General features: G+C 40.7%; 1 protein-coding gene across 3 annotated transcripts in view; it reads left to right on the forward strand.

Moving 5' to 3' along the window:
* TMTC1 (transmembrane O-mannosyltransferase targeting cadherins 1) overlaps positions 1–23,386 on the forward strand; it is a 277,142-nt gene that overhangs the window by 107,570 nt on the left and 146,186 nt on the right. For all 3 annotated transcript variants that reach the window (XM_027594472.2, XM_027594474.2, XM_027594473.2), the window contains one exon: positions 21,590–21,671. In XM_027594472.2, the coding sequence (XP_027450273.1) occupies positions 21,590–21,671 (82 nt within the window). The remainder of the gene's footprint in view (positions 1–21,589; positions 21,672–23,386) is intronic.

A 23,386-nucleotide genomic window follows, 5' to 3' on the forward strand; every position in this document is an offset into this window, starting at 1 on the left:
CATAGGAGAGATCCAGTTTTTCTGGATTCTTCTTATCCTTTGGTATGGTTACTATTTTTAATTTTAGCTCTTCTTATAGATACATAGTGTTATCTCATTGTGGTCTTATTTTCTTTTTCCTAATGGCTAGTGACATTGAACATCTTTTCATATGTATACACATTCTGTAATGTAATGTCGCTTCATGTTCTTTGTTCATTTTCTAATTGGTTTTGTTTTGTTTTTTAACTGTTAAGTTTTGAGAGTTCTTAATATACTATAGGTACTAGTCCTTTGTCATATGACTATTCCAATTAAAAAAAAAACTATTATGGAAAAGTCCAAACATGTACAAAGTTAGATAAAACAGTGTAATGAACCCTCACATAACTTCAACAATTATCAGTCTCTTCTCTACACTTAAGTTGTTTTGAAGTAAATTTCCAGACGTCATATCATTTCATGTATACATATTTCAGTAAGACTCTAAAATATAAGGATTCTTTGGGGGCACCTGGGTGGCTCAGTCAATTGAGTGTCTACCTTTTGCTCGGGTCATGGTCTCTGGGTCCTGGGATTGAACCCTGTGTCATGTCGGGCTCCCTGCTCAGCAGGGAGTCTGCTTCTCCCACTCCCTCTGTTGTCCTCCCCTCCTCCCCGCTTGTACACACTCTCTCTCTCCCTCAAATAAATACATAAAATCTTAAAAAAATAAAAAATATAAAGACTCTTCCCTTAAACACAACCATAATAGCACTGTCATATTTAAAAGAACACAGATTCTTAATATCATCGAATTGCTAATTAGTCATTACATTTCCCCTTTGACATTTTTCACTTGTTCTAGAGAATACAAGTAATGCCTATCTATACATTGCAGTGGTTGATAATGCCTCTAAAGTCCCTGTTAATCTGTAGATTCTCCCTTCCAAAGCTGCTGTTTTTGTTTTTGTTATTTTGCATTTGTCAGAGATAAAAACAGCCAGACAATAAAGCTATGGAAAAAGATTTCATTTAGTAACTACTGATGGAAGGGAAAGAGCTGAACTCCATTCCAATCTGTGCACAGGTGACTGGGTGTTTTAAAGGGAGAATGAGTGGCAGGGAGGGGCAATGGAGACTCAACTGAAACATTACAAAGGGTTGGTCAGTGAAAATGTGGTCAGGCTAGGCATGTCTGCTAGCTGGCAATTACTGAAGTGAGGATTTTCACCCCCTACAGAGAGTGGGAGACAGCAGCCCCATCTTCCTGATGATACTGTATCAAGGAATGTTTTTCAGATCCCTGAGAAAGACACTCCTGGGTTGTAGGCAGATACATGCATAGCTCCAAAGGACTGAGAGAAGGATTCACAATTACAAGCCCTTTTTATTAGATGTTCTAAGAAAGGGAGATCAGGAGCTTATCTTAAGATGTTGACTAGAACAAATCCTTTGAGCACTCTGAATTCCTAGATGGGAACTCAAAAGGGGGTTGGGTCATCCAGGAACTAGGTGTTAGGCTGCTAGAAGCCCTGTTAATTGGGTCAGGTCTCAGTGCAGGGTTGGAATTCAGTGTGATGCAGAGTTTTTTGCAGTTCTCACCTTCGCCTTTTTTTGTTTTTTTCTTTTCATCCTGCCTTTTGCCAATTGCGTCTCCATGATGTCAATTGATACATTCTTCTATCCACTCTATTTACTGTAAATTGATAGTTGGATTTAGAAGTTTGATCGCATATAGGTTTTCTGTTTTGGGTAAGAATACTTCATAGATGGTAGAAAGTAAATAATTCTGGTTGTTTTTTCTTTTTGTGAAGTGAATTGCTATATTCCTTGACCCATTATTTCAGTAGGGTTTGAAAATTTGTGCTGTTGTAATTTCTATCAGTGACTTCTCATTTATTTTCTAGAATATTTATCAAGGGAAACATTTCTCCATGAAATATTTGGTTACCCTGAGGATACGGTTTATATAGGCAACACAGGACAAACACTTGATTCTTTCTCTTTATTTGAAGTTTTATTGTTGTTGATGTTCAAATGTCCATTTTTGTCAAATCGACCCTAAGGCCTTTTGATGTGACTTCAGTTGTCTTCTTTATTATTCTAGATATTCCATGTTCATCTTAATCATTTTCTATACGAGACCTGGAAACAGCCATTTCACCGGGAGCTTTTGGTTCCTTTTATTGGGGAATGATTTTTAGGACCAAAATTGGGGCATTTGTGGTTCTCACTGCTACTGGATAATTCACTGTGTCGCCAGGCCTTTTCAGTGGTGAGTTCTATCAAAATCAATTATCTTTAAAATACAAAAATAGGTAATGAATTCATTCTGATACTTTTAACTGAACTCAAATGGTTCACCATTTGGGGTGCATCAAATTGAACAAAACTCAAGGAAATGTTGAAAGTAAAGAACTTTTTATTACTGTTACAAGTAAGGAGACCGGGAAGTAGCTCTCAAAGGGATGCAGACTGTCTGGGTCCGAGGAGAAGAGGGTCCTTGGCTTTGGGCAGAGTAGAAATCAAATGTGAGCCAAGAGGAAGTGGGAGCAGAGTTTATTGAAGACGTAGAGAGCAGATAGAGAAAGAACATCTGGGAATGGAATGGAAAGGAGAAGAGAGTGAGTCTTGCCTTTGCTTGGGGTCTAGGGTTTTACTGAGGTATGTGGTCCAGTGCACGTATCTTCTCAGGCATCCAAGAAAAAAGACAAGTTCAAGTGACCTCTATAAATTACTTATGCCCTGGAGCCAGGGGTCTTGGTGAGTCAGTGGTCTTGGAAAACATTCATGAGGACCCTGCCTGGTCACTCCTTAGCTGTTATCTGTTGGGCTGGAAGAGTCCAAAGAAATCATTAATTCCTTGACCTTTCCAAGGAGGACCTACATTACTTGGTACTATAGGATATATGTGAGGCGGACGTGTAGGTCCTAGCAAGAACAGAAGCAAGAAAAGGAGCAAGAAAGCAGTCTTTCATGGGGTCTCTTCAGTTTCCCTGTCTTAGAAGCATTGTCTTCCTATGGCGTTAGTACAGGAAGCTTTTATTCAGTGTATTAGGGGGTGGGAGCAGGGAGCTTGCATAAACACTTTTGTTCAATGTTAACATGCTAGTGCATAAATCTGTGTTCAAAAACTGGCAGAAAACCCCACCCATAGGAGGAGAATCTTCGTTTTATAATGAGCTAAAGGTAACTTCAGGACAGCTCATGGGGGGCTCCTGCACAGGTACTCAGCCCAGTCCAGCTCATACTGGCTCCTGTAAGGCATATTCAGGTGAAAACACCGAGCAGGGGGCTCTCAGGTGAAAACACCTAGCAAGGGGCTCTCAGGTAAAACACCTAGCTGGGCAACTCTTTGGCTGGAACTGTCGGTTTTGCAAAACAATGTTCTTTCCCTGCTTTTGTCCTTTCCTCTCCTTTCTGCTGAGAGCTTGCAGCCCTCTTATTTGAGGAACTTCATGTTGCTTTCTAGCTAACACTTGCAGTTGAAATTTGGAACTATAAGGATTTTTACCTAATCTCCTTGGTGGTACGTCTCTCTCTTCCTGCCTACTGAAAATTCTGGTTCCTAACAACACCATTATAATTATGTATTTGTTTTATCTACATTACTCATGCAGTAGTCTCAAAATAACAATACCAACATTACCAGAAACAATATGATTGTTAAAACTAGTTTGTGTATTTTTTAGAATTCTTTCTGTTTTTAAAGTATATAGTACTAGGTATATACAGTAAAATTTCTGTGTTTTAAACTTACTTGATATAGTTCCTTCTGTGTAGTTTTGACTTGTTTGTTTCATGTTGCTTCTGATTGTTAAGGATTTTTTTTCTTGGATTTAATTTGTTTTATAATCGTATAAACACTGCTTCTAAATCTGCAGCGTAAGGTGTACTCAGACAGGTCTGTCCCAGGCCTCCCTACCGCATTGCCTCCCTCCACCTATAGGTAATCCTGTCTTCTTTTTTCCTCTTTCTCCTTTTCCTTCTCATCTTCAGTTTGGTTTAGCTATTTTTTTCCTTTTTTTTTTTTTTTTTTAGGGAGAGAGAGCATGGGGTGGGGGGTTGAGCGGGGGAGAGGCAGAGGGAGAGAGAATCTTAAGCAGACCCTACGCTGAGTGTGGAGCCTGACATGGGGCTCAATCTGACAATCCTGGCATCATGACCTGAGCCAAAATCAACAGTCAGATGCTTAACTGAGCCACTCAGGCGCTCTGATTTAGCTTTAGTTTAAAATAGACTCCCTATCCTCCCATCTTAGATAAATGTTAGCACATAATATATACTTTTCTGCTTTCTTTTAAACTAGAGATCACTCCATAGCAGTATATGAGGGTCATCATTATGAACGTTGATTATTGAGCATCTATTATATGATAACAGCTCCTTAGGAATTACCAAGGTAGCCGAAATGATTTCATTTTTGACTGCCCTTTGGCTTCTAGTTCTCATACCTGCTTTTAAAGATGCTGTCTTTTCTTATTTTTAACTTTCTTTTTTAAAAAACGTTATTTAAATAATAGAATTGATGGAACGTTTTTTCTGATTATGAAAGTATTTCATGTTAACTGCTGAAAAATTCCAAACTACAGAAGATTTTGAAGAAGAAATTAAAAGACTAATATCAGAAGCCAAGGGTAACCTCGGCTAGGGTTTGGGACTGCCTTAGTCTGCTTGGCTGCTATAACCAATTACCCTAGACTAGGTGGCTTAAACAACAAACATTTCTTTCTCACAGTTCTGGGGCTGGGAAGTTCAAGGTCAAGGTGCTGGCGGATTTAGTTCTTGGTGAGTGCTGTCCTCCTGATTTGCAGATTGCCCCCTTCTCATTGTATCCTCACATGACAGAAAGCGGAGAGAGGAGAAGCTCTTTCCTTCTTCTAAGGGCACAAATCCCATCATGAGGGCTCCATCTCATGACCGAGTCACCTCCCAAAGGCTTCATCTCCAGATAACCATCACACTAGGGACTAGAACTCCAACATATGAATTTAGTGAGGGGAATATGAACATGCAGTCAGTAACAGGTACATGGCTCACCAATCTTTTGTTGTACATCCATATGTTTTTAACAACTGGATTCATATTGTATATGCTGCTTGTCTTTTATTTTTATTTAACAGTATATGAGTGTTTACACGTATCTGTAAATGTATTTTTTTTAAATTTTATTTATGCATTTGAGTGAGAGAGTGCAAGAGAGAGCATGGAGTGGGGGGTGGGGTACAGAGGGAGAGGGAGAAGCAGACTTCCCTCTGAGCACGGACCCCCCAACCCGGAGCTCAATCCCAAGACCCCGGGATCATGACCTGAGCCGAAGGTAGACACTTAACCAACTGAGCCCCTAGGTGCCCCTGTAAATGTTCTTTTAAACATAATCTAAAATGTTTAAATGGTGTTATTCCACTGTATGGTGATACTAAAATTTATTTAACTATTCCCCCATATTTAGATAGTTAGGTTGTTTCTAGTTTTTCACTAATGTGAACATAATTCTTTCTGTGCATTTCTGATTTGAGTGTGACTACCAAAGGTTGGTGAAATATTTTAGGTTTTGTTGTGTGATGCCAAGTTGCTTTTCAGAAAAAAAATAACATGATGTTACACAAATTTTCACTCCCATGAGAAATCCATGATTTTGTCTGCCTCGTGGAGCCTATGCCAACGTTTTATCCTATTATAGTTTTCAAAACTTTACCATCTGTAAATAATGAGACACTAATGTTCCTTAAATTAATTCTTTAGAGTATCTCAGACTTATTTTCACAGGTGAATTTTTAGATCCCTCCTTGCTACTATTGGCATCTATCATAGGTAAGATAACACCAGCCATGAGCATGGCTCACATGTGATAGAAGTTTGTTTCTTATTCACATTGAGTCTGAACTAAATGTTCTTGACAGGTGGGCAGCTTACCTCCACACTGTGATTCGGGAACCCAGACTCCCTCCACCTTGTGGCTCTGCATCTTCTGGCAGTGACTTTAGATTGCTATGCTTGCCTTCATCAGGCAGGGAGAGGAAAATGCTTCAGTGCTCAAATGGAGGAAGATTCTATGGGCCAGACTTGGAAATGGTGCTTGTTACTTCCACTAACCTTCCTTTGGCTTGAACTCAGTCGTGAGGTCATTTTTCACCACAAGTGAAGCAGAGAAGTTGTGTGCTCAGGAAAAAGAATAGACAGGATTAGGGGAACAGTAAGCCAGTCGCTGTTACAGTGTATGCGTCTGTAGCACACATCTGCCTGGTTTGATTTTGCTTTAGGGAGGAAAACTGGACAGTTTTGAGTTGGAAACTGTAGTTTTGGTTGCTCAGAAGCAATTTTTGTTTGTCCCTGATTTTTGTATGTATAACCGGAAGAGGAGGTTGTTTCGTAGACGAGTTTCTGATTATTGCAGAAATATTAGTTTATTAAATTTGTAGAATAGTATAATGATAGAAGTAGTTGTCTTTGGCAAGGGAAGAAATTAAATCATGTGGTTGTGTAAAAATGGCTCATCCAATATGGATTAATTCACATACCTTGTTTGGATTGCTTATGGTCCTGCATATTTTATGGCACATTTTATGTTTAGAAATAACTGCAGGATAAGTGTCTATCAGTGAACAGGCTCATTGGTGCTGTGCAGTTCTGGTAAATACAAAGAAACAAAAACAACATCATAGTGTGCAAAATGCCATGTAGGAAAAGGGTTATTCGTGCTGCAAATTTGATTTTACTTTTATTTGCAATAAACTTGATCCTGAAATCCATTAGACTGAATTAGCTAAGAAATAAGAACGTAGCAAAATTAGATGTCAGTTAATATAATCATGCTGTTTTCTTGAAGGTAGACCTGAAAAATCCTAAGGGTTTGGAATGGTAAATGATTTTCAGCAGATGGGTGTGTACCTCTATTTCCACAGAAGGACCAGAAGGGCCTCATGTGAGTTGTCTTATTTTGGTCCTTAACCAAATCATATTATACAAGGACAAGATGTTTTTCTTTTTTGCACACTGTAGCATACCAGCTAGCTCTGTCAGGAGTTAATGATTCCCCAGCTGTCCACAGTGGTGAGGACTCGCTTAAGGCATCCATCCAGCATGTATGGGATATGCTTCAGTTGGCCACCTGGGGGTACCCACCTCCTATTGGTTTCTCTCATAAAGTGCTTGTTAGAGAAATTGCGATCAAGCGTGATTCTTAATCACCTGCCTAATAGAATTTCACTGGTTGCCATGTCCTCACATCTTGAAGAGAAGCTATGCCTGGTTTGTTACTCCTGGAGTTGGCCTGTCTTTGATTTGAAGGTACAGTACAGATGAGACCCCTAGAAACTGCTCACTGACTGACCATGGCAGGGATCAGCTTTCCTACCTGGGCAAGGGATGTGTCAAAATAGATTCTTCTGGAGTTTGTTTTCCTCCTGTTGTTTTTGTCGGTCTAAAGTATTCACTTAATATTCGTAATGTGGTTCTTTTACTTGAGTAGGAGATCACTGAACAGTGGAAAAATCTGCTTTTAGCTTCATTTAGTATGGTGTTTTTGGTAATAGGGCCCAGGAAACTGGAACTTAGTGTTTAAAGAGAGTGGGAATGATTTTAAATAATCTTGTAGTCATTAAACCTTGAATACCAGGAAAAGACAATAAAAATAAAAGCGTGGCATGGAAGATAGAAGAACTTTCATAAACTTTTCAATTAAGTATCACTGGTATATAAAAAGAAAAATTAGTATGTGCCATTTACACATGGCAGAGTATAAACAGATAAATGTATCAAAATTACAGGTCGTGAGATTTTGGAACTTCAGTTTGAATGTTTGGTTGGTTGTTTATAGCTAAGATAGACCATTTTAGGTACCACTGTGGTCCATCTATTACCACTGTATTTTATAATCAAGACAGTCAGATTCCTTTTAATTACTGGTATAAGCTTGATTTGAATTTAGCCTTTAAAATATTAACCTCAGGTGCCTGGGTGGCTTGGTTGGTTAAGCGACTGCCTTCGGCTCAGGTCATGATCCTTGGAGTCCCAGGATCGAGTCCCGCATTTTGGCTCCCTGCTCGGCAGGGAGTCTGCTTCTCCCTCTGACCTTCTTCCCTCTCATGCTCTCTCTCTACCATTCTCTCTCTCTCTCTCAATAAATAAATAAAAATCTTTATAAAAAAATAAAATAAAATGTTAACCTCTACTGTAATCAACCAGGCAGCTATGTAGTCTCATAAATAGTTATTACAGTTCCATTGATTGCATATATAGTGAACTCTGTACAGTCTTAGTAGTTATTAAACCCTTGTTTCTCCCTGCCCTCCTTTCCTTTTGTTACTTGAATAAAATGCCACTATAAAGAACACCTTACATTGGCTTATCCAAGTAGAGAAGATTTGTCTGACAGTTGGAAAGTGTGGGTGAGAAAATTCTAGTTCTCAGGTTTTCAGAATTAACAAGCTCAACCAATTAGTAAATATCTTCCACCAGAGAAACACTTGTTTTTGATTAAACTCTTATTCATAAGGAATAGCACATCATGGATAAGAGGATGTATGTGGTGGTGTGTGTGTGTCTGCCTGCAGGTGTGTCTGTCCAGCGCAAGAGAAAGATACCACTTACTTTCTTTGAATTTTTGCAAAACTTATGGTTTGGTTGATCGTGATTTATTCTCCTGTATCCCACCAACCTGCTAGAGGATGACCAGCTCATTCTGGTTTCCCCAAGACTTTTTAAATTTTAGCACTGAAAGTCCCACGTCTCAGCAAGCTCCTTAGGTGTAGGCACGCTGGACTGGTTGGTCACCCTTGCTGACAATCCAGTCTTGTGTGTGAAACCTCTAGGATGTGGAAACTTCAGCCTGGAAGATGTCAGAGGACTTTTAATTGGGCTTGAGTTCAGTTTAGGAAAGGAAACTGACAGTCCCACATTGGGCTCTGATATTGGTGGGGTTGATAAAGGTAGTGTTAAGACTTGTATGATTAAGAATTTTTTAAAAATTTGGTATAATGAATTAAATCCTACTCTATCAAACTCCATGGTGAGTTGGCAAGGGAAACTCAGCTGAGTTAATACAGAAGCAAATATTGTTAACATGAAGTTACTTAACACTTGGCTTGGTGACTGGAAATATAGCAACACTGTGGTAGTGTGTCAGTGAGCAAATAAAAATTGGCTGCAAAGAAAATGGAAACACTGTATTTAGCAAGTTGCTGTGAAAGTCATTAGGACAATGAAGCTGCTGAATGGGTATTAGATCATAATGTGCAGGCTGCTGGCCAGTAGGGATATTTTTATGAAGTAGAAAAAGCTGGGAGTGTGTGGAGTGTCAAGTGCATGACGTTTGAGTCAAGGGCACCTTTTGAATTCTCAAGGGAGAATTCAAAAAAGGCTGCCCTTTCTCGAGGCGGATGCAGCAGGCGCCAGGGCTCATGGGTTGTTGAAGGGCGTGTGGGCTGGATTTCAGCCCTTCCGGGGCACCTCCCATCCGCCTCCTCAGCCCGCTACCCTGTGCAGGCACAACCTGCCCAACGCATTTAGGTTATCTGGCTTCGGTACCCAAGCTGAGTGAAAGGAAACCAGGGAAGTGATCTATTTCAGGAGGAGCCATGGTCTCCAGGTCCTGGGATAGAGAAGAATGTTGAAAGCTAAATTCCATCTTCATCTTCTAGGAAAATATTTAGTTCTCTTTCCCTTCTCCTTTCGGGAAGGAGGGAGCTGATAGAACTTGAGGGAGAGGAGTCCTTTTACTTTACTTAATCCTAGCTGAATTCACTGTTTTGTGTTTTGTTTTGTTTTGTTTTGTTTGTTTGCATGTGGCCACGAAAGGCCATAGGGTTTTAGAATTTTCATTTAAGTTGTCGCCACTACTCCAATAGTAGCTACTTTGGGTGCCTTTATGTTCTGGGCACTGTGTTGTGCCATTTACATACCTCATCTCATTGAAATCCTTTCAACGAACTTGTAAGGTAGAAATCAGGATGACTGCTTTGTGGCTGAGGCACAAGAGACCCCAGGGAGGTTATAAGGATTGGCGAGTCTCCCAGTGGGTAACTGAATGAGCCAGGATCCTGTGTGACTCCTGTGGTTGTCTCACCACGCCTGGGCTGACCCTGTGTCACGGGCACCATCTTTTGAGAGTTTAGTATGAGAGAACTTCAGAGGTCCCTCTGACAACCAAGGCGTCATATACATAGATGATTACAACTTAAAAAACTGATGCTGTAACATTATTTTCTGAATGTTTATCTTAGAAAAATATAAATAAATATAATTAGATATGAGTATACATATGAAAAATATGATTGGGACTGGAATTTCTAGTTCCTTTGGCAACTTTCCTACTTCAGCTTTTTACGTTACGCCTTAAAATGAGAGTCCGGTCTAGAAGTAAATTAGGAGAAAGTTTTAAAAATGGTATAACCAAAAGAAGCATGCATTTGAAAAAAAATTATAAAGACTTAATTATTATGTATTCCTAACTTCCACAGTACTGGTAGACGTTTTACACAAACATAAAAACCGTGACAATTATCTGAATAATGATTGTTTCTATGTTATGTATATTCTGTGCTAAGAGCCACCGTGGTTCTTATTTCTACTCTGAAATCGTAGTTATGGCTTTCTCCTTAGGAGCTTTCAACATGTGTGAACACTGGAATCTAAAAATAAAACCAAATTGCCTTGAGTTGAACCTTAAAAAGTTCACCTTCTAAAAAAAATATAGCATAGGGGCACCTGGGTGGCTCAGATGGTTAAGCCTGTGCCTTCGGCTCAGGTCATGATCTCCAGGTCCTGGGATCGAGCTCCGCGTTGGGCTCCCTGCTCTGCGGGAAGCCTGCTTCTCCCTTTCCCTCTGCCTCTCCCCTGCTTGTGCTCTGTCTCTCTCTCTCCCTCTCAAATGAATAAATAAAATCTTTAAAAAAAAATACAGCATATTTGCCCTCAGTGTCAAAAAGAGTTCCGAGTAAAATAAATCTTGAATACCCTTAAAGTTAGATTCTTGTAGGAAATATGAACTTTAAAGGTGTTTGCCAAGATTGTGCTGGAATGACCAGTCCCCCCCTTTCCAGCCCTTGAAGCTCTGACGGTCAGCCCTCTGACCTCCACTAGAAAGGGGGTTGGGGGTTGGGGCCAGAGAAATGGGCTGGTCTCTGGATGAGTTTGTCTGGACCAAGGAAAGGTTTCTCTTCTCCCGTATCAGCGTTGCTCACCTCCCTGTGAATGATGCTGTGTTTTCTTAGGCCAACTATCTTGACCACAGCATGGCCTTGCTGCAGGGAAGTGATCTATTTCAGGAGGAGCCATGGTCTCCAGGAAGCCCAGGCAGCCAAATGTCCTCCTTGGCCTCTGCATGAACTCTGTGCACGGACCCGTGTGTATTGCAAAGCTTCTGGGCTTGCTGTCTGTACTTACAAGCTGCTTCCGGGCATGTGCACGAGGGCCCTGTATGGAAAGCTGGATTGGAGAAAGTGGCTTCGTAAAGGTTTAAGCAAGACTTCCTCCTCTGCGTGTCTCAAATCTAAGCTGTCTGCAGCTGTAGCACAGACCCTCACCTAAGTTTCTCACCCCGTTATAAGCATAAAAGTGGGATAGAGTCCCAGCTGGGCCAGCCTGGCCTGCGTCTTATGTGGATGCCACAAGTGGACGAGAGACCAAGAGAGGGTGCTGAGCTGCAGCGCACCCCACTGGCATGCTGGCCCAGGCTCTGTCCTGGGTATTGACTGTAAAGTTTGAAACACCTAGGGAGGAGGTCAGAGATGGGACCCTGGGGAGAAACAGTCCTGCTGCAGGTACCCAAAGCGCCCTAGTGAGAAGGTTGATGTCAGGTGAGGACTGGGGAAAGCTGAGGGGAGAGGGAGCTAGCTGCCTGGGAGACCCCTTGCCTGTTTGTGGCTGAGCAGAAGGGAGACGGAAACAACATCCATTATATTTAGGGATATTCTACTGCTTTTCATGCTGTCATTGTTTCAGAGTTCAGTTTCCCATATTTCCTTACTCAGATTTCACACCTTTGACTCTGCCACGCTGAGGAGTGCCCCACGTACGGACGAGGGGCTGCCTGCGCTGTGTTTGCAGGGAGCCCTCGTCTGAGCAGCCCTCCGCAGCCGCCTGGGCACCTCTCCCGGCCCCTCTTGCTTGCGCTGCCCTTCCATCTTCTTTGACCCTCCGGGCCCAGGTCAGGTCTCCCGAGTTTCCCCGCAGCTGCTTCTTTTCCAGCTCACGCTGACTTCTTCCTTCCCCGAACCCTTTTCGTCCTTCATCATACGCACCCCTGCTTGGGGCAAGCGCAGCAAGCACAAAAAGGCCGTGTGGTGCAGCTTGGGGACAGCAGGCTCGGGCACCTGAACGCACAGGCCCAGTTCCCAGTTCTGTTCACGATCGGCTTTGTGCTCCCAGGCAGGCTCGTTCACTCTGTTAGGCTTCAATTTCCACTTCTATAAAACGAAGGTAGAAATAACACCTGCTTCTTCCTTTTGTTGTTGTTGTGTGTGTTTAAAGAGCTAATACACGTGCTTGGGAGAGGTTCTGGCCCATGGCGAGCACTCAGTAAATGTTAGCTGTTATTTAAGTGTTAAATGTATGCTTTTATTTCTTTCCTGTATTGTTTATAGGACCTAACTCAGTACCCAGTATTTTGCCAATTGAATATTACTGTTGGAATAGCTTGTCATTTTTCATAGCGATGAAGTTGTAGCAGCCTTCCTGTTAATTTCCTAAATTGATCAGGTATATATGGTATCCTGAGTCATCATCCTTTTATTTTTTTATAGTTTGATTTTTTAATTTAAATTCAATTAATATGTAGGGTATTATTAGTTTCAGAGGTGGATGGAGTTCAGTGATTCATCAGTTGCATATAACACCCAGTGCTCATTACATCCTGTGCCCTCCTTAATGTCCATCACAGTTACCCCATCCCCCCACCCACCTCCCCTCCAGCAAACCTGTCTCCTGAGTTTAAGAGTCTTATGGTTTGTCTCCCTCTCTGGTTTCATCTTGTTTCATTTTTCCCTCCCTTGCCCTATGATCTTGTCTTGTTTCTCAAATTCCTCATATGAGTGAGATCATGATACTTGTTTTTTTCTGATTGACTTATTTCGCTTAGCATAATACCCTCTAGTTCCATCCACATCATTGCAAATGGCAAGATTTCATTTTTTTGATGGCTGCATAGTACTCCATTGTGTGTGTGTGTGTGTGTGTATACCACATCTTCTTTATCCATTCATCTGTTGATGGACATCTAGGCTCTTTCCATAGTTTGGCTATTGTGGACATTGCTGCTATAAACATTAGGGTGCATGTGCCCTTCAGACCACTACGTTTGTATCTTTGGGGTAAATACCCAGTAGTGCAATTGCTGGGTCGTAGGGTAGCTCTATTTCAACTTTTTGAGGACCCTCCATACTGTTTTCCAGAGTGGCTGCACCAGCTTGCATTCCCACCAACAGTGTAGGAAGGTTCCCCTTTCTCTGCATCCTTACCAACATCTGTCATTTCCTGACTTGTTAATTTTAGCCATTCTGACAGGTGTGAGGTGGTATCTTGTTGTGGTTTTGATTTTTATTTCCCTGATTGCCAAGTGATGTTGAGCATTTTTTCATGGAATCATCATTCTTCTAAACACATGTTAAGGATGTGTTTGTACTTGAGAGTAGTGTTTGAAATTCAGGCAAAGGGAAGTTGAAGACAGATTTAGTTGGCAATGACAGAGAGGTAGCAGAGCATTGGTGATCAAGGGTATTAGCTAGATTAACCTTCTGACTCCCCTTGCCTACTACCTATTGGGACTTGGGGCAGGTTTTTTGACCCTTAATACTTTGGTTTAATACTTTGGTTTCTCCGTTTGTAAAATGAAGATTTTAATAGTGCACATCTTGTAGGAAGGTGCTAAGGATCTATATGTAGGAACTGCCTGGGGCACCGTAGGCATTTACTCAATATCAGGTGTTTTATTGTTGTCATTGTTAATAGAATGTGTGTTTCCCCAGTTTACCTGGACAGTCCCAATACCAAATACTCTTTTTCACTAGCTGAATTGTATTTGAATTTATCAGTCCATATATTCCAATAAGAGGTTCAGAAAATATGATTAAGGTGTCACTGGCTGTTTTTAATCTTCTTAGTGCAAAGGTTTACTTGTGTACCCATGCAGATGTGTTTTGCAAGTAGCAGTGATTTCATTTGCATGCGTTCCTTAGAGTCTCTGGTGTGCGAGAAGTTTGGACTGATAGAAATAATGGGAAACCTGAAGTAAATGCTGTTTGACAGTGTGGTTGGAGAGGAGATCACGTGATGCAACCAAAAGACATGGAATCAGCTATAAAACATCTGAATTCTAGTTCAGGAGGCACTGCTCACTAGGTCTAGATCTGTAATATGGGGATGGTGCTCTCTCTTCTGCCAAGGGCATATGGATCTTTCAAGGATTAAATATTAGACTGGACCAAAAAGCCCTTTGACATAGAAAAGGCCATACAAGGGCATAATGTGTATATTCTTTCTTTTTCTTTTTTTTTTTTTTTAAAGATTTTATTTATTTATTTGACAGGGAGAGACACAGCAAGAGAGGGAACAAAAGCAAGGGGAGTGGGAAAGGGAGAAGTAGGCTTCCCACCGAGCAGGGAGCCCGATGTGGGACTTGATCCCAGGACCCTTGGATTGTGACCTGAGCCGAAGGCAGACGCTTAACGACTGAGCCAACCAGGTGCCCCAATATTTATATTCTTGTAATGGCTTCTATTTTGGCAATTTAATATTCTGGTTAGTAGAAAGTTTTGAATGACACCAAATTAATGACCAATTAACACAAAATAGAAATGCATTAAGAAATCAGACTGCTAAATAAATGTAACAATACGTGCCTTTCTCGCTTATACCTACCATAAAGTCTTTCTACCTACTTGGACTAGAAACTCATCTATTTCTGAATCTGATATCTTAGAAACTTCCAGAATCACTGCTGCCTGCCATTTCCCCATTGGGGCTGCTGGGCCCTTTGCTCTTTGTTATGGACTTCACAGTAGTCACAGTAGCAACATCATTTAGTGCCACTTTCTGCTGGAAATCACACTGGGTCATCACTGCCTGAAGCCCTTCACTGACTGTTCCTTGCTGTCCAAATAAAGTCCAAACTCCGCAGTGGGACATGAGGGTCACTGAGGCCCCTGCCTCCCTCTCCAGCTTCCCTGTCACCACTCTGCCAGTATTAGATCCCGCAGCTAGAATGAACTTTGATTCTCTTCATCTTGCTTGCCCTATCTCAATCCTAGGCCTCTGTAACATGTATCTTATTCCTTCTCTCCTTACCTAATTCACTTCTCATCTTCCTCAGGTGTCAGCTTCATCATCACTCTTGGGGCATCCTTATCTGTCTCACTCTCTGTTCCTGCTTGCCTCTTCTCTCTGTGGAGCTGGCTGGCTGATGGGTTCACAGTACAGTGACACCCTCTCTGCCGTGCACACACTCTCCTTTTGGCCATCTACTCTCACACAGAATTTCTGAATCAGCCCACAGTACGTGGAGCTTGCATTTCAGCCTGCAGCAGCCACTACACACCTTAACCTTTAAAAGGATACTTCATAGAAGAATTGAATTGAATTGTGCACTGCCTCAGTTCATTCAGTTGTAGGAAAATCCTATATTAAAGGTTTTACTGTGGATTCATGCAAATGGAGGAAGATACTGAAGATGAACTTTTATCATTTAATTCAGTAGAAATCACTGTTTCTACACATAGAAATGCATGTAATAAATAACCTATGTTGAAAGTGTGCTAAATAAACCAGCTCTGTTTTACTTAAATGCTACAGAGAATAGTGAATGCTTTGGATTTGGATTTATATCTCACCTCTGCCACTTGCCGGCTGCAAGATCCGAGTAAATTCTTCTTTTGCCCTCAATCACAAGGTGGGGACAAGCATGGCTCCCAGGGCTGGTGTGGAATTGAATGAAATAAAAAAAGTAAAGTGCGTAGCATAGCTAATGGTGCACATGAAATGCATTAAGTATTCCCTATTATGAATGAATTGAAACTTTTCTGGGACTGTTAATGACAGACAAGGATGATATCACCAGAACTGAATTTTTTAGCTGTAAAAGGAATAAAAATTGGGGCCTCTGACTAAATTCATTTTAGAAGGAATATAAATTAGACCACAGATTTAATGAATAAAGCCTGAACTCATTGACCTTTGATCTTGAAGGACCCCGATCTTCTGCAAATCAGTTAACATTTCTGGACTTTCATTTTTTTTTTTTCCTCACCTGTAAAACAGCCTGAGCTATTCTGATCCCTTCCAATTCTAACTTTGATTTTCAGAATGGTTACGATAATGGAAATTATATTCCTCTGTGCCTTCTCTGTCCTTATTTCCACATATTTCTTTGTAAATAACACACTGAGCTAAGTTTGAAGTTTCTGGAAGAAAAATTTACCATAGCCACAGAATGGGGTATTGAAGGTCAATTGGGGTTTTTTGAATAGATAAAACTGAGAAATGCATCATTGTCTTCTTAGAATTGTTAGCTCCTTTCCTTCGGACTCTGCATTTGAATATCAAAGGAGACATCAAAGGTTGTCTCACTCCTCTTCAGAATGCCTTTGGTTATTAAGATTTAGATGAGGTACTTTATGAGTTCAAGGAGAGTGCATTAAAGAAGAACCCAAAGACTCTTACATTTCTTTTTGTTGTTTTTGTTAAGCTTATAATCTTTTCTAATGTGAGCTGTGTCTTTGTTACTTTGGTCAACTGAAAAAAAAAAAAAAACACCTTTTTTTTTGTGTTTCAAACAGAAGCAGATTCTTGAAGTCCTATTCTAAAAAGCTCTGATTTTAATTAAAAAAAATTTTTTTTGGTCATGGTATATGACTCTTTATTAATCCCCTTTATTACCTTGAAAGAACAGGAGAAATTAAATTAGTATGACTGGTGTTCTAGAAGGAATTTTGTATATAGCTCATAGGAGTGGCAAAATTTTCCTTCTACCCTTTCAGCTTCTTTGGCTGGTCTGATAATTAAATTGGCATAGGATAGATTAACAGGAGAAAACAAATTTAATTTCATACGTACAGGAGCCCCATAAAAATATGAGACCCAAAGGCAAGTCAGGCTTCTATGCCTTCCTGAGCTAAGGAATGGGGTAGGGGTCTGGGGCTTCCAAGCAGGGGAGGGTAATTCGCAGGACAACAGGAAGAGCAGATGTGTGGTAATTACAGATTTGCTCTGTCCTACAGGTAAGTCAGTCATTCAGATAAAAGTTATTTCTGATATAGCTTTCTCTCTGAGGCAGGCCCCCTCTTCTAAATTCTTTTGGGTAGTGAAGGGAGAGATCAAAGTTTTTCTTGACTCTGCTGGGTCTTGATTGCCCTTAGCTTAAAATAATCCACATGCCAAAGTGGTAGATTTTAGGGTCATGTATTCTGTGCCCCTTCAAGCTTTTTATAATTTATTGGTATAATGTTAAACAATAGCAACTCTTTGTATCTGAGATGTTTGCCACAGAGCTAGTGTTAAGGCAAAAATTGACAGGTTTTTATAGATCCTGAGAAGGGCTGGAAAGTATAATATAACATCTTCATTTAAACCAGCAGAATTTAAGGTTAAGATAGTACCACCTAAGTGGTTTTCCTCCTCCAGCTTGCTGTCTCCCACACTGAGCATTCTTATTTTGCACCCTGGTCTAGCACTGGAGGATAAAGGAACACACAGGAAAAAAAAGGGAGGGGGGGGAGGGGGGAGGGGAGGGTTGAGTGGAGGCAGAAAAATATTTTAAAAATTTTATTAGGGCAGGTAGCATTTATTGATCATTGTGTTATATATATCAGTTATCTACTGACACAGTAATTCTGTGTCAGCAAGGTCAGTGGCTTAAAATAATGAGCATTTATTTATTTAACACTCAAGATTATGGTGGGTGATTCAGAGTAGCTGGTTGTCCTTGTCTCAGCCAGGACCTTATATGGGATTTGATGACTGACTGAGAAGCTGTGGAGGTGAACTTCAGGAAATCACATTCAGCTCTGAATATTTGAACACAATCAACTGAGAGGGTGGATGTTAATAGAAAATTTGATGTCAGAAAAAGAGAGTATTGGGTGTGGGGGAGCACAGTTTAGGGAATCTACTCTGGATAATCTTGATCTGTTGTTTGCCTAAAATCAGAAATTGTTAAAAGTGCAGAGTTCGACAATGCCAACACCCCAAACTAATGTTAAAATATTTTTTTCATGCGCAACTGCAAATTATGAAGGGCCCACTCAAGTGTGGGGGAATCGACCAACTAACATTTGCTTCCTCCTAATCCCTTAGCATTTCTTTTTAAAATTTTCCGGTTTCTCTCTGTTTTTCTTCACTTGTCATTTATGATGTCATCCGCTGGTGAGAACATCCAAGGATCACAGCATTTTAGACCTGAAACCATTGAGTCCAACTCTAATTGATAAAAGAAGAAAACAGAGCTCTTACAGACTTGTTACAAACCATAAAACCAATGACTTGGAAGCACAGGAATAGAACCCTTGGTTCCTATTCTAGTGGGTTCCTCAGTGCTTTGGTTTGGTTGTTGGAATGTTCTCTGGCTTCACAGGGAAAACAATGGAGGCTTTGCCTGAAATTGAAAATTATCAGTGATGGCATTTGCATAATGCCTTGTTTAAAAGGCACATACAGGGGCGCCTGGGTGGCTCAGTCAGTTAAGCGTCTGCCTTTGGCTCAGGTCATGATCCCAGGATCCTGGGATCGAGCCCCACATCGGGCTCTCTGTCGGCAGGGAACCTGCTTCTCCCGCTCCCCCTGTTTGTGCTCTCTCTGTCAAATAAATAAATAAATTAATTAATTAAAAACTAAAAGGCACTTATAGATACTTTAGCTTGTGATTGGAATGAATAGCTGAGAGAGAATAGCTAAATATTGTAGTTTTTTGGTCTCTTCCTTTGTAAAAAAGGAATTCTATTTTTCCACATGGAATTGTTCTAAGTGGTTAATAACTACAATTTAATTACTTAGATTTGTGTCTGGCACATATTAATTATTTGGTATTTTTATTCTGTTTGTTAATAATAATAATGTTTTTGTTGTTCGGTTCTACCTTGTAGACTGTACATATATCACAGACTTAATGGGGAAGATCCCACTATCTAATTTTCATATGAATCGGGGAGGAGGAAGGGATACAGAGAATTACGCCTTGCAGTGCTTCCTGTGTGAGTTTAGGAATCTCAGCCTCTAACCTAGAGTTTACCAAAACAGGGCCTATACCATTTTGGCTTATTTTCTCTTTTTAATATTGGTCAACAACTAGAAATAGAAATCTTGAAAGAGGTCATTGTTCAACCACTGCTCTCTGTATCATTTTAAGCTTCCATGGCTTTGGGATGCTACACTTTAAGAGCAAACTATTTGGTATCTGAAGGAGCTTAACTTCTTGAGGAAATGGAATTTGTTGTGGAGGAAGAATTTCTTTTTTTTTTTTTTTTTTAAGATTTTATTTTTTATTTTCCAACAGAGAGAGAGAGGGAACACAAGCAGGGGAAGTGGGAGAGGGAGAAGCAGGCTTCCCGCGGAGCAGGAAGCCCGGTGCGGGGCTGGATCCCAGGACCCTGGGACTGTGACATGAGCCAAAGGCAGACGCTTAACCACTGAGCCACCCGGGCACCCGGAGGAAGAATTTCTAAACAAAGGGACACTTTATAAATATCACTCCCTGAAATAACCCTCATGTAAGCTTTCAGTGAAACAAAATGCAGACTTTAGGAATTTACCAACATTGAACAAAATCCTAAACCCTTGGTTTGTTGTTCTATGGAGGGGACACCACTTCTGAGGTTTTCCACTGTGTTAAAATAAACCAGCAATGGAGGGAACCTGAGAAATGAAGCTTCCAAAAGCAGACCGACTCAAGAAGCACTTTTTCATTCCAACCTATTGCAATTTCAGGCCTCCCCAACACTTTTCCTTCCCACACCATTCCCTTCCTGCTACCACTTATCTTGCTCCTGGAAAGGAATAGCAGAAATACCCAGGGTTGATCTTTGTTGAGTTATCCTGAAAATGGTAGTAATAGTGGAGGCAGAGTGGAGGGAAGCCACTTAGCAGTGCTTTAACCTTTTGGGAATCATAGATCCAGTTCACACTGAAGATCAGAGCTAAGGATTTTGCTTCAGAGATATACACAGATACATACATAAAATCTTGTGTACTGATTCAGGAAGTGATGCCTCTTTTGGGACATTATGGTGCACCTGCGTTGTGAGAGCTGACAATATCCCTGGCCTTCCTCCTTGTCAAGCTTGAGAGCTAAGGAACGGTTTAAGTGCAGTGCTTGGGGATGGATCCAGTCCAGATTTTGCTAAAAGCAGACTCATGTGTTTTTGAGCTCACCTCATTTTCTCCACTCATTAAAAACTCTGAAAGGTCAGATCCACAGCTGTTTATGAACCAAAATAGCTTTCTCTTGCTTCTCTTTCATTGTCTTTATTTTTTTAGTTAAGATTATTTATATATTTACTTGAGAGAGAGCGAGAGAGAGTGAGAGAGAGAGAGAGCATGAGTGGGGTGAGGGGCAGAGGGAGAAGCAGACTCCCTACTGAGCAGGGAGCCCAAGGATCCCAGGACTCCAGGATCATGACCTGAGCCGAAGGCAGATGCTTAACCAACTGAGCCACCAGGCGCCCCCATTGTCTTTACTAAAGCCATGTGCCTCATATGCAGAAATATGGGCCTCCCACTTTGTACAAGTGAGTGAGCTATGGTGGACACAGCATCCACATAAGTTCCTGCCCCTCTAAAAGTTGCCGTTCTTGTAACCTAGTTTGGTTCCTGAGGCCATAGGCAGGTGAGAAAATTGCCCACTGCATATTGGTGAGCTCTGATCCCACTCATGGTGCTTACTAACTTTGTTAGCTTGGGTAAATTTCTTAACCTTGGGTGACTTGGATCCTTTATTTTTTCAGGGGTAAGATATTTGTGAGATAGGGCACTTGGGTGGCTCAGTGGGTTAAGTGTCTGAATCTTGATTTCAGTTCAGATCATGATCTCAAGGTCATGGGATCGAGCCCCATTTTGAGCTCTGTGCTCAACTGGGAGTCTGTTTGGAATTCTCTCCCTTTGCCCCCCTCCTGTCTAAAATAAATAAATAAATCTTTTAAAAAAAAGATATTTGTGAGATATTTTGTAGATTGAAGACATAGTACCTCTCAAATTAAATACAGTATGTAAACTCTTACTTTGCTTCTGGTCATCCCTTTGACCAGTGTAACCATACAGTTGCCAGAATGCCTGGGTTATTTGGTGTAGATGGGGTAGTAATATTCATAGCTAAGAGTGCTAGATCCTGCTCCGTATATTATTTCATTTTTTTTCTCACAATGTTTCTGTGGAGTAGGTCCTACTATTATCCTTTTTTTTGTTCTTCTTTTTTGGTAAGTGAGAAAAATAGATGGGCAAAGAAGTTAAGAAACTTGCCCCTGGTCTTCCAGACAGGAAGCAGCTGGGGGACTAAAACCCAGGTGGTTTGGCTCCAGCAGCCATGCTCTTAGCTCTAATCCTTTCTAGCCTTTTTTCGAGCTACGGCTTATTCACAGTGAATGGAGAACATTATGTGTGGTGGACTCTAACACTTATTTAAGATTTTTTTCTCTCTTTCCTATTTCAGGTATCTGACAGCAAGGAGCAATAGAAATTTCCTGCTTACCATGAGGCCATTCTTAAAAAGGGCCACTTTGGTCATAAGTTATGTAAGTATATATATATATGCTTCTGAAATATCTGATAAGGAATATTTTACTTTTACTTGGCTCAGAGACATGATCCAGATTATTTAATAGAATCAGCAATCGATTCTAACAACACAATCTTAGGATCAAAGAATTTACATGCTGTGAACGTTAACAAAGCTTTGGAGGATATGTATGAAAGCCTTCTAGGAGTATGAACTCTGTGACACAGACAGTGTCAACTATAATATCTTATGAGTCTCTTTCAAGGTGCTGATCCTGAGTTGTCTCAGCAGCACAAACCTAGCTATATCAGCTATGTATTACTGCACAACAAACCACCCCCAAATGTGGTGGCTTAAAACAACCACCACATATATTTGCCCTGAATGCTTTAGTTGGGCAGCATCGAGCTAGATGGTTCTAATGCTCCTCATGATTTTTGACTGGGGTTGCACAAGCAGCTTCCTGTAGCTGTCAGCTGGGCTCATTTGTCTGTCTGTCGTATCTCATTCCCTAGGGTCTCTCCCTGTGGCCACTCTCTAGCAGGGTAGCCAGGACTTCCTTAAAACGTGGCCGCTGGGTTCTAAAAGCATGAACCAAAAGTTGCAGGACCTCTCAAGGGGTAGGCCCAGAACTGACACAGTGTACCTGCTACCACTTTCTGTTGGTCAGTGCAAGTCACAAGACCAACTCAGACTTAAGAGGAGGGGCAGTTGGTCTCCTTCTTGATGGGAAGAGCAGAATGCACATGCAAAGGGAGCCGGCATTCTTGGTCGCCATCTTTGGTGACTGGCACATTAATCACTTTCTTACATTGTTGGATTCAGGAATTCCAGATTAGGAAACCAGTCTCTTATGCTGTTGCTGTTCCCCGTAAATTTGGAGAGGAAACTTATAAAAAGTGTTTGCATTGTAATGTCACCAATTAACGTGATTTTTTTTTTCTTGACCCTAAAACATGTTTATGGAAGAAGAGTATGCAAAAACTGAATAAGGGTGGAGAGCCTTGACTGGACAATCTCAACAAAAGGGACAAAATATTTCTCTAAAGTATTCCCCAGTATCTTTGCGTAGAATTAGGATGATTCATCACTGGTTTCAGAAGGGATTTATTTTCTTAGAATTGTATGGGAATGCAAGTAATTTGACATCATTGCTCTGATGAAAGTTGTCAATTATTAATCCTTGTTTTTTTTAAAACTTTATTCTCAAAGCCCTTTCGACTACTTAACTTTCTATTCTTTTTGTTTAATTATCACAGCCTTTTTCCTCTACATGGTATTTTAGGGAATTTATGTTCTTTTGGGATACTTTTCCTATTACCTTTATAGTTGATATTTTCCATTATAGTGTCTTTAAGAATTTAAATTCAGTTTGAACAGGACGTTGTGTGAGCGTTAAGATGATTTTCAGTTGCTGCCTAGGCATTGTTTACTGTCGATAAGCCATTGGCTAACACGATACATTTATTTTCAGTTTTTGGATTTGAGGTTATTTATATAAAAGATATTTATAAAGGAAGTCCGTGATATTCATGGAGAAAAAATCCAGTCTTAACTATCTTCAAAATTAATCCTTTAGATTTTTATTTAAGCAAAGGTTTCCCTCTGACTTTAATAAAAACAATGTAATTGGTCCTATTGAAATGAGAATCACCTGGAAGGCCTGTGTGGGTGAACACCCTTATAAACAAAACTCATCCCCACAGAAATGTCTCTGCTTCTGGTTTTCTT

Source organism: Zalophus californianus, chromosome 9 (assembly GCF_009762305.2).
Source record: "Zalophus californianus isolate mZalCal1 chromosome 9, mZalCal1.pri.v2, whole genome shotgun sequence".
In the NCBI taxonomy this organism is placed as follows: Eukaryota; Metazoa; Chordata; class Mammalia; order Carnivora; family Otariidae; genus Zalophus; species Zalophus californianus.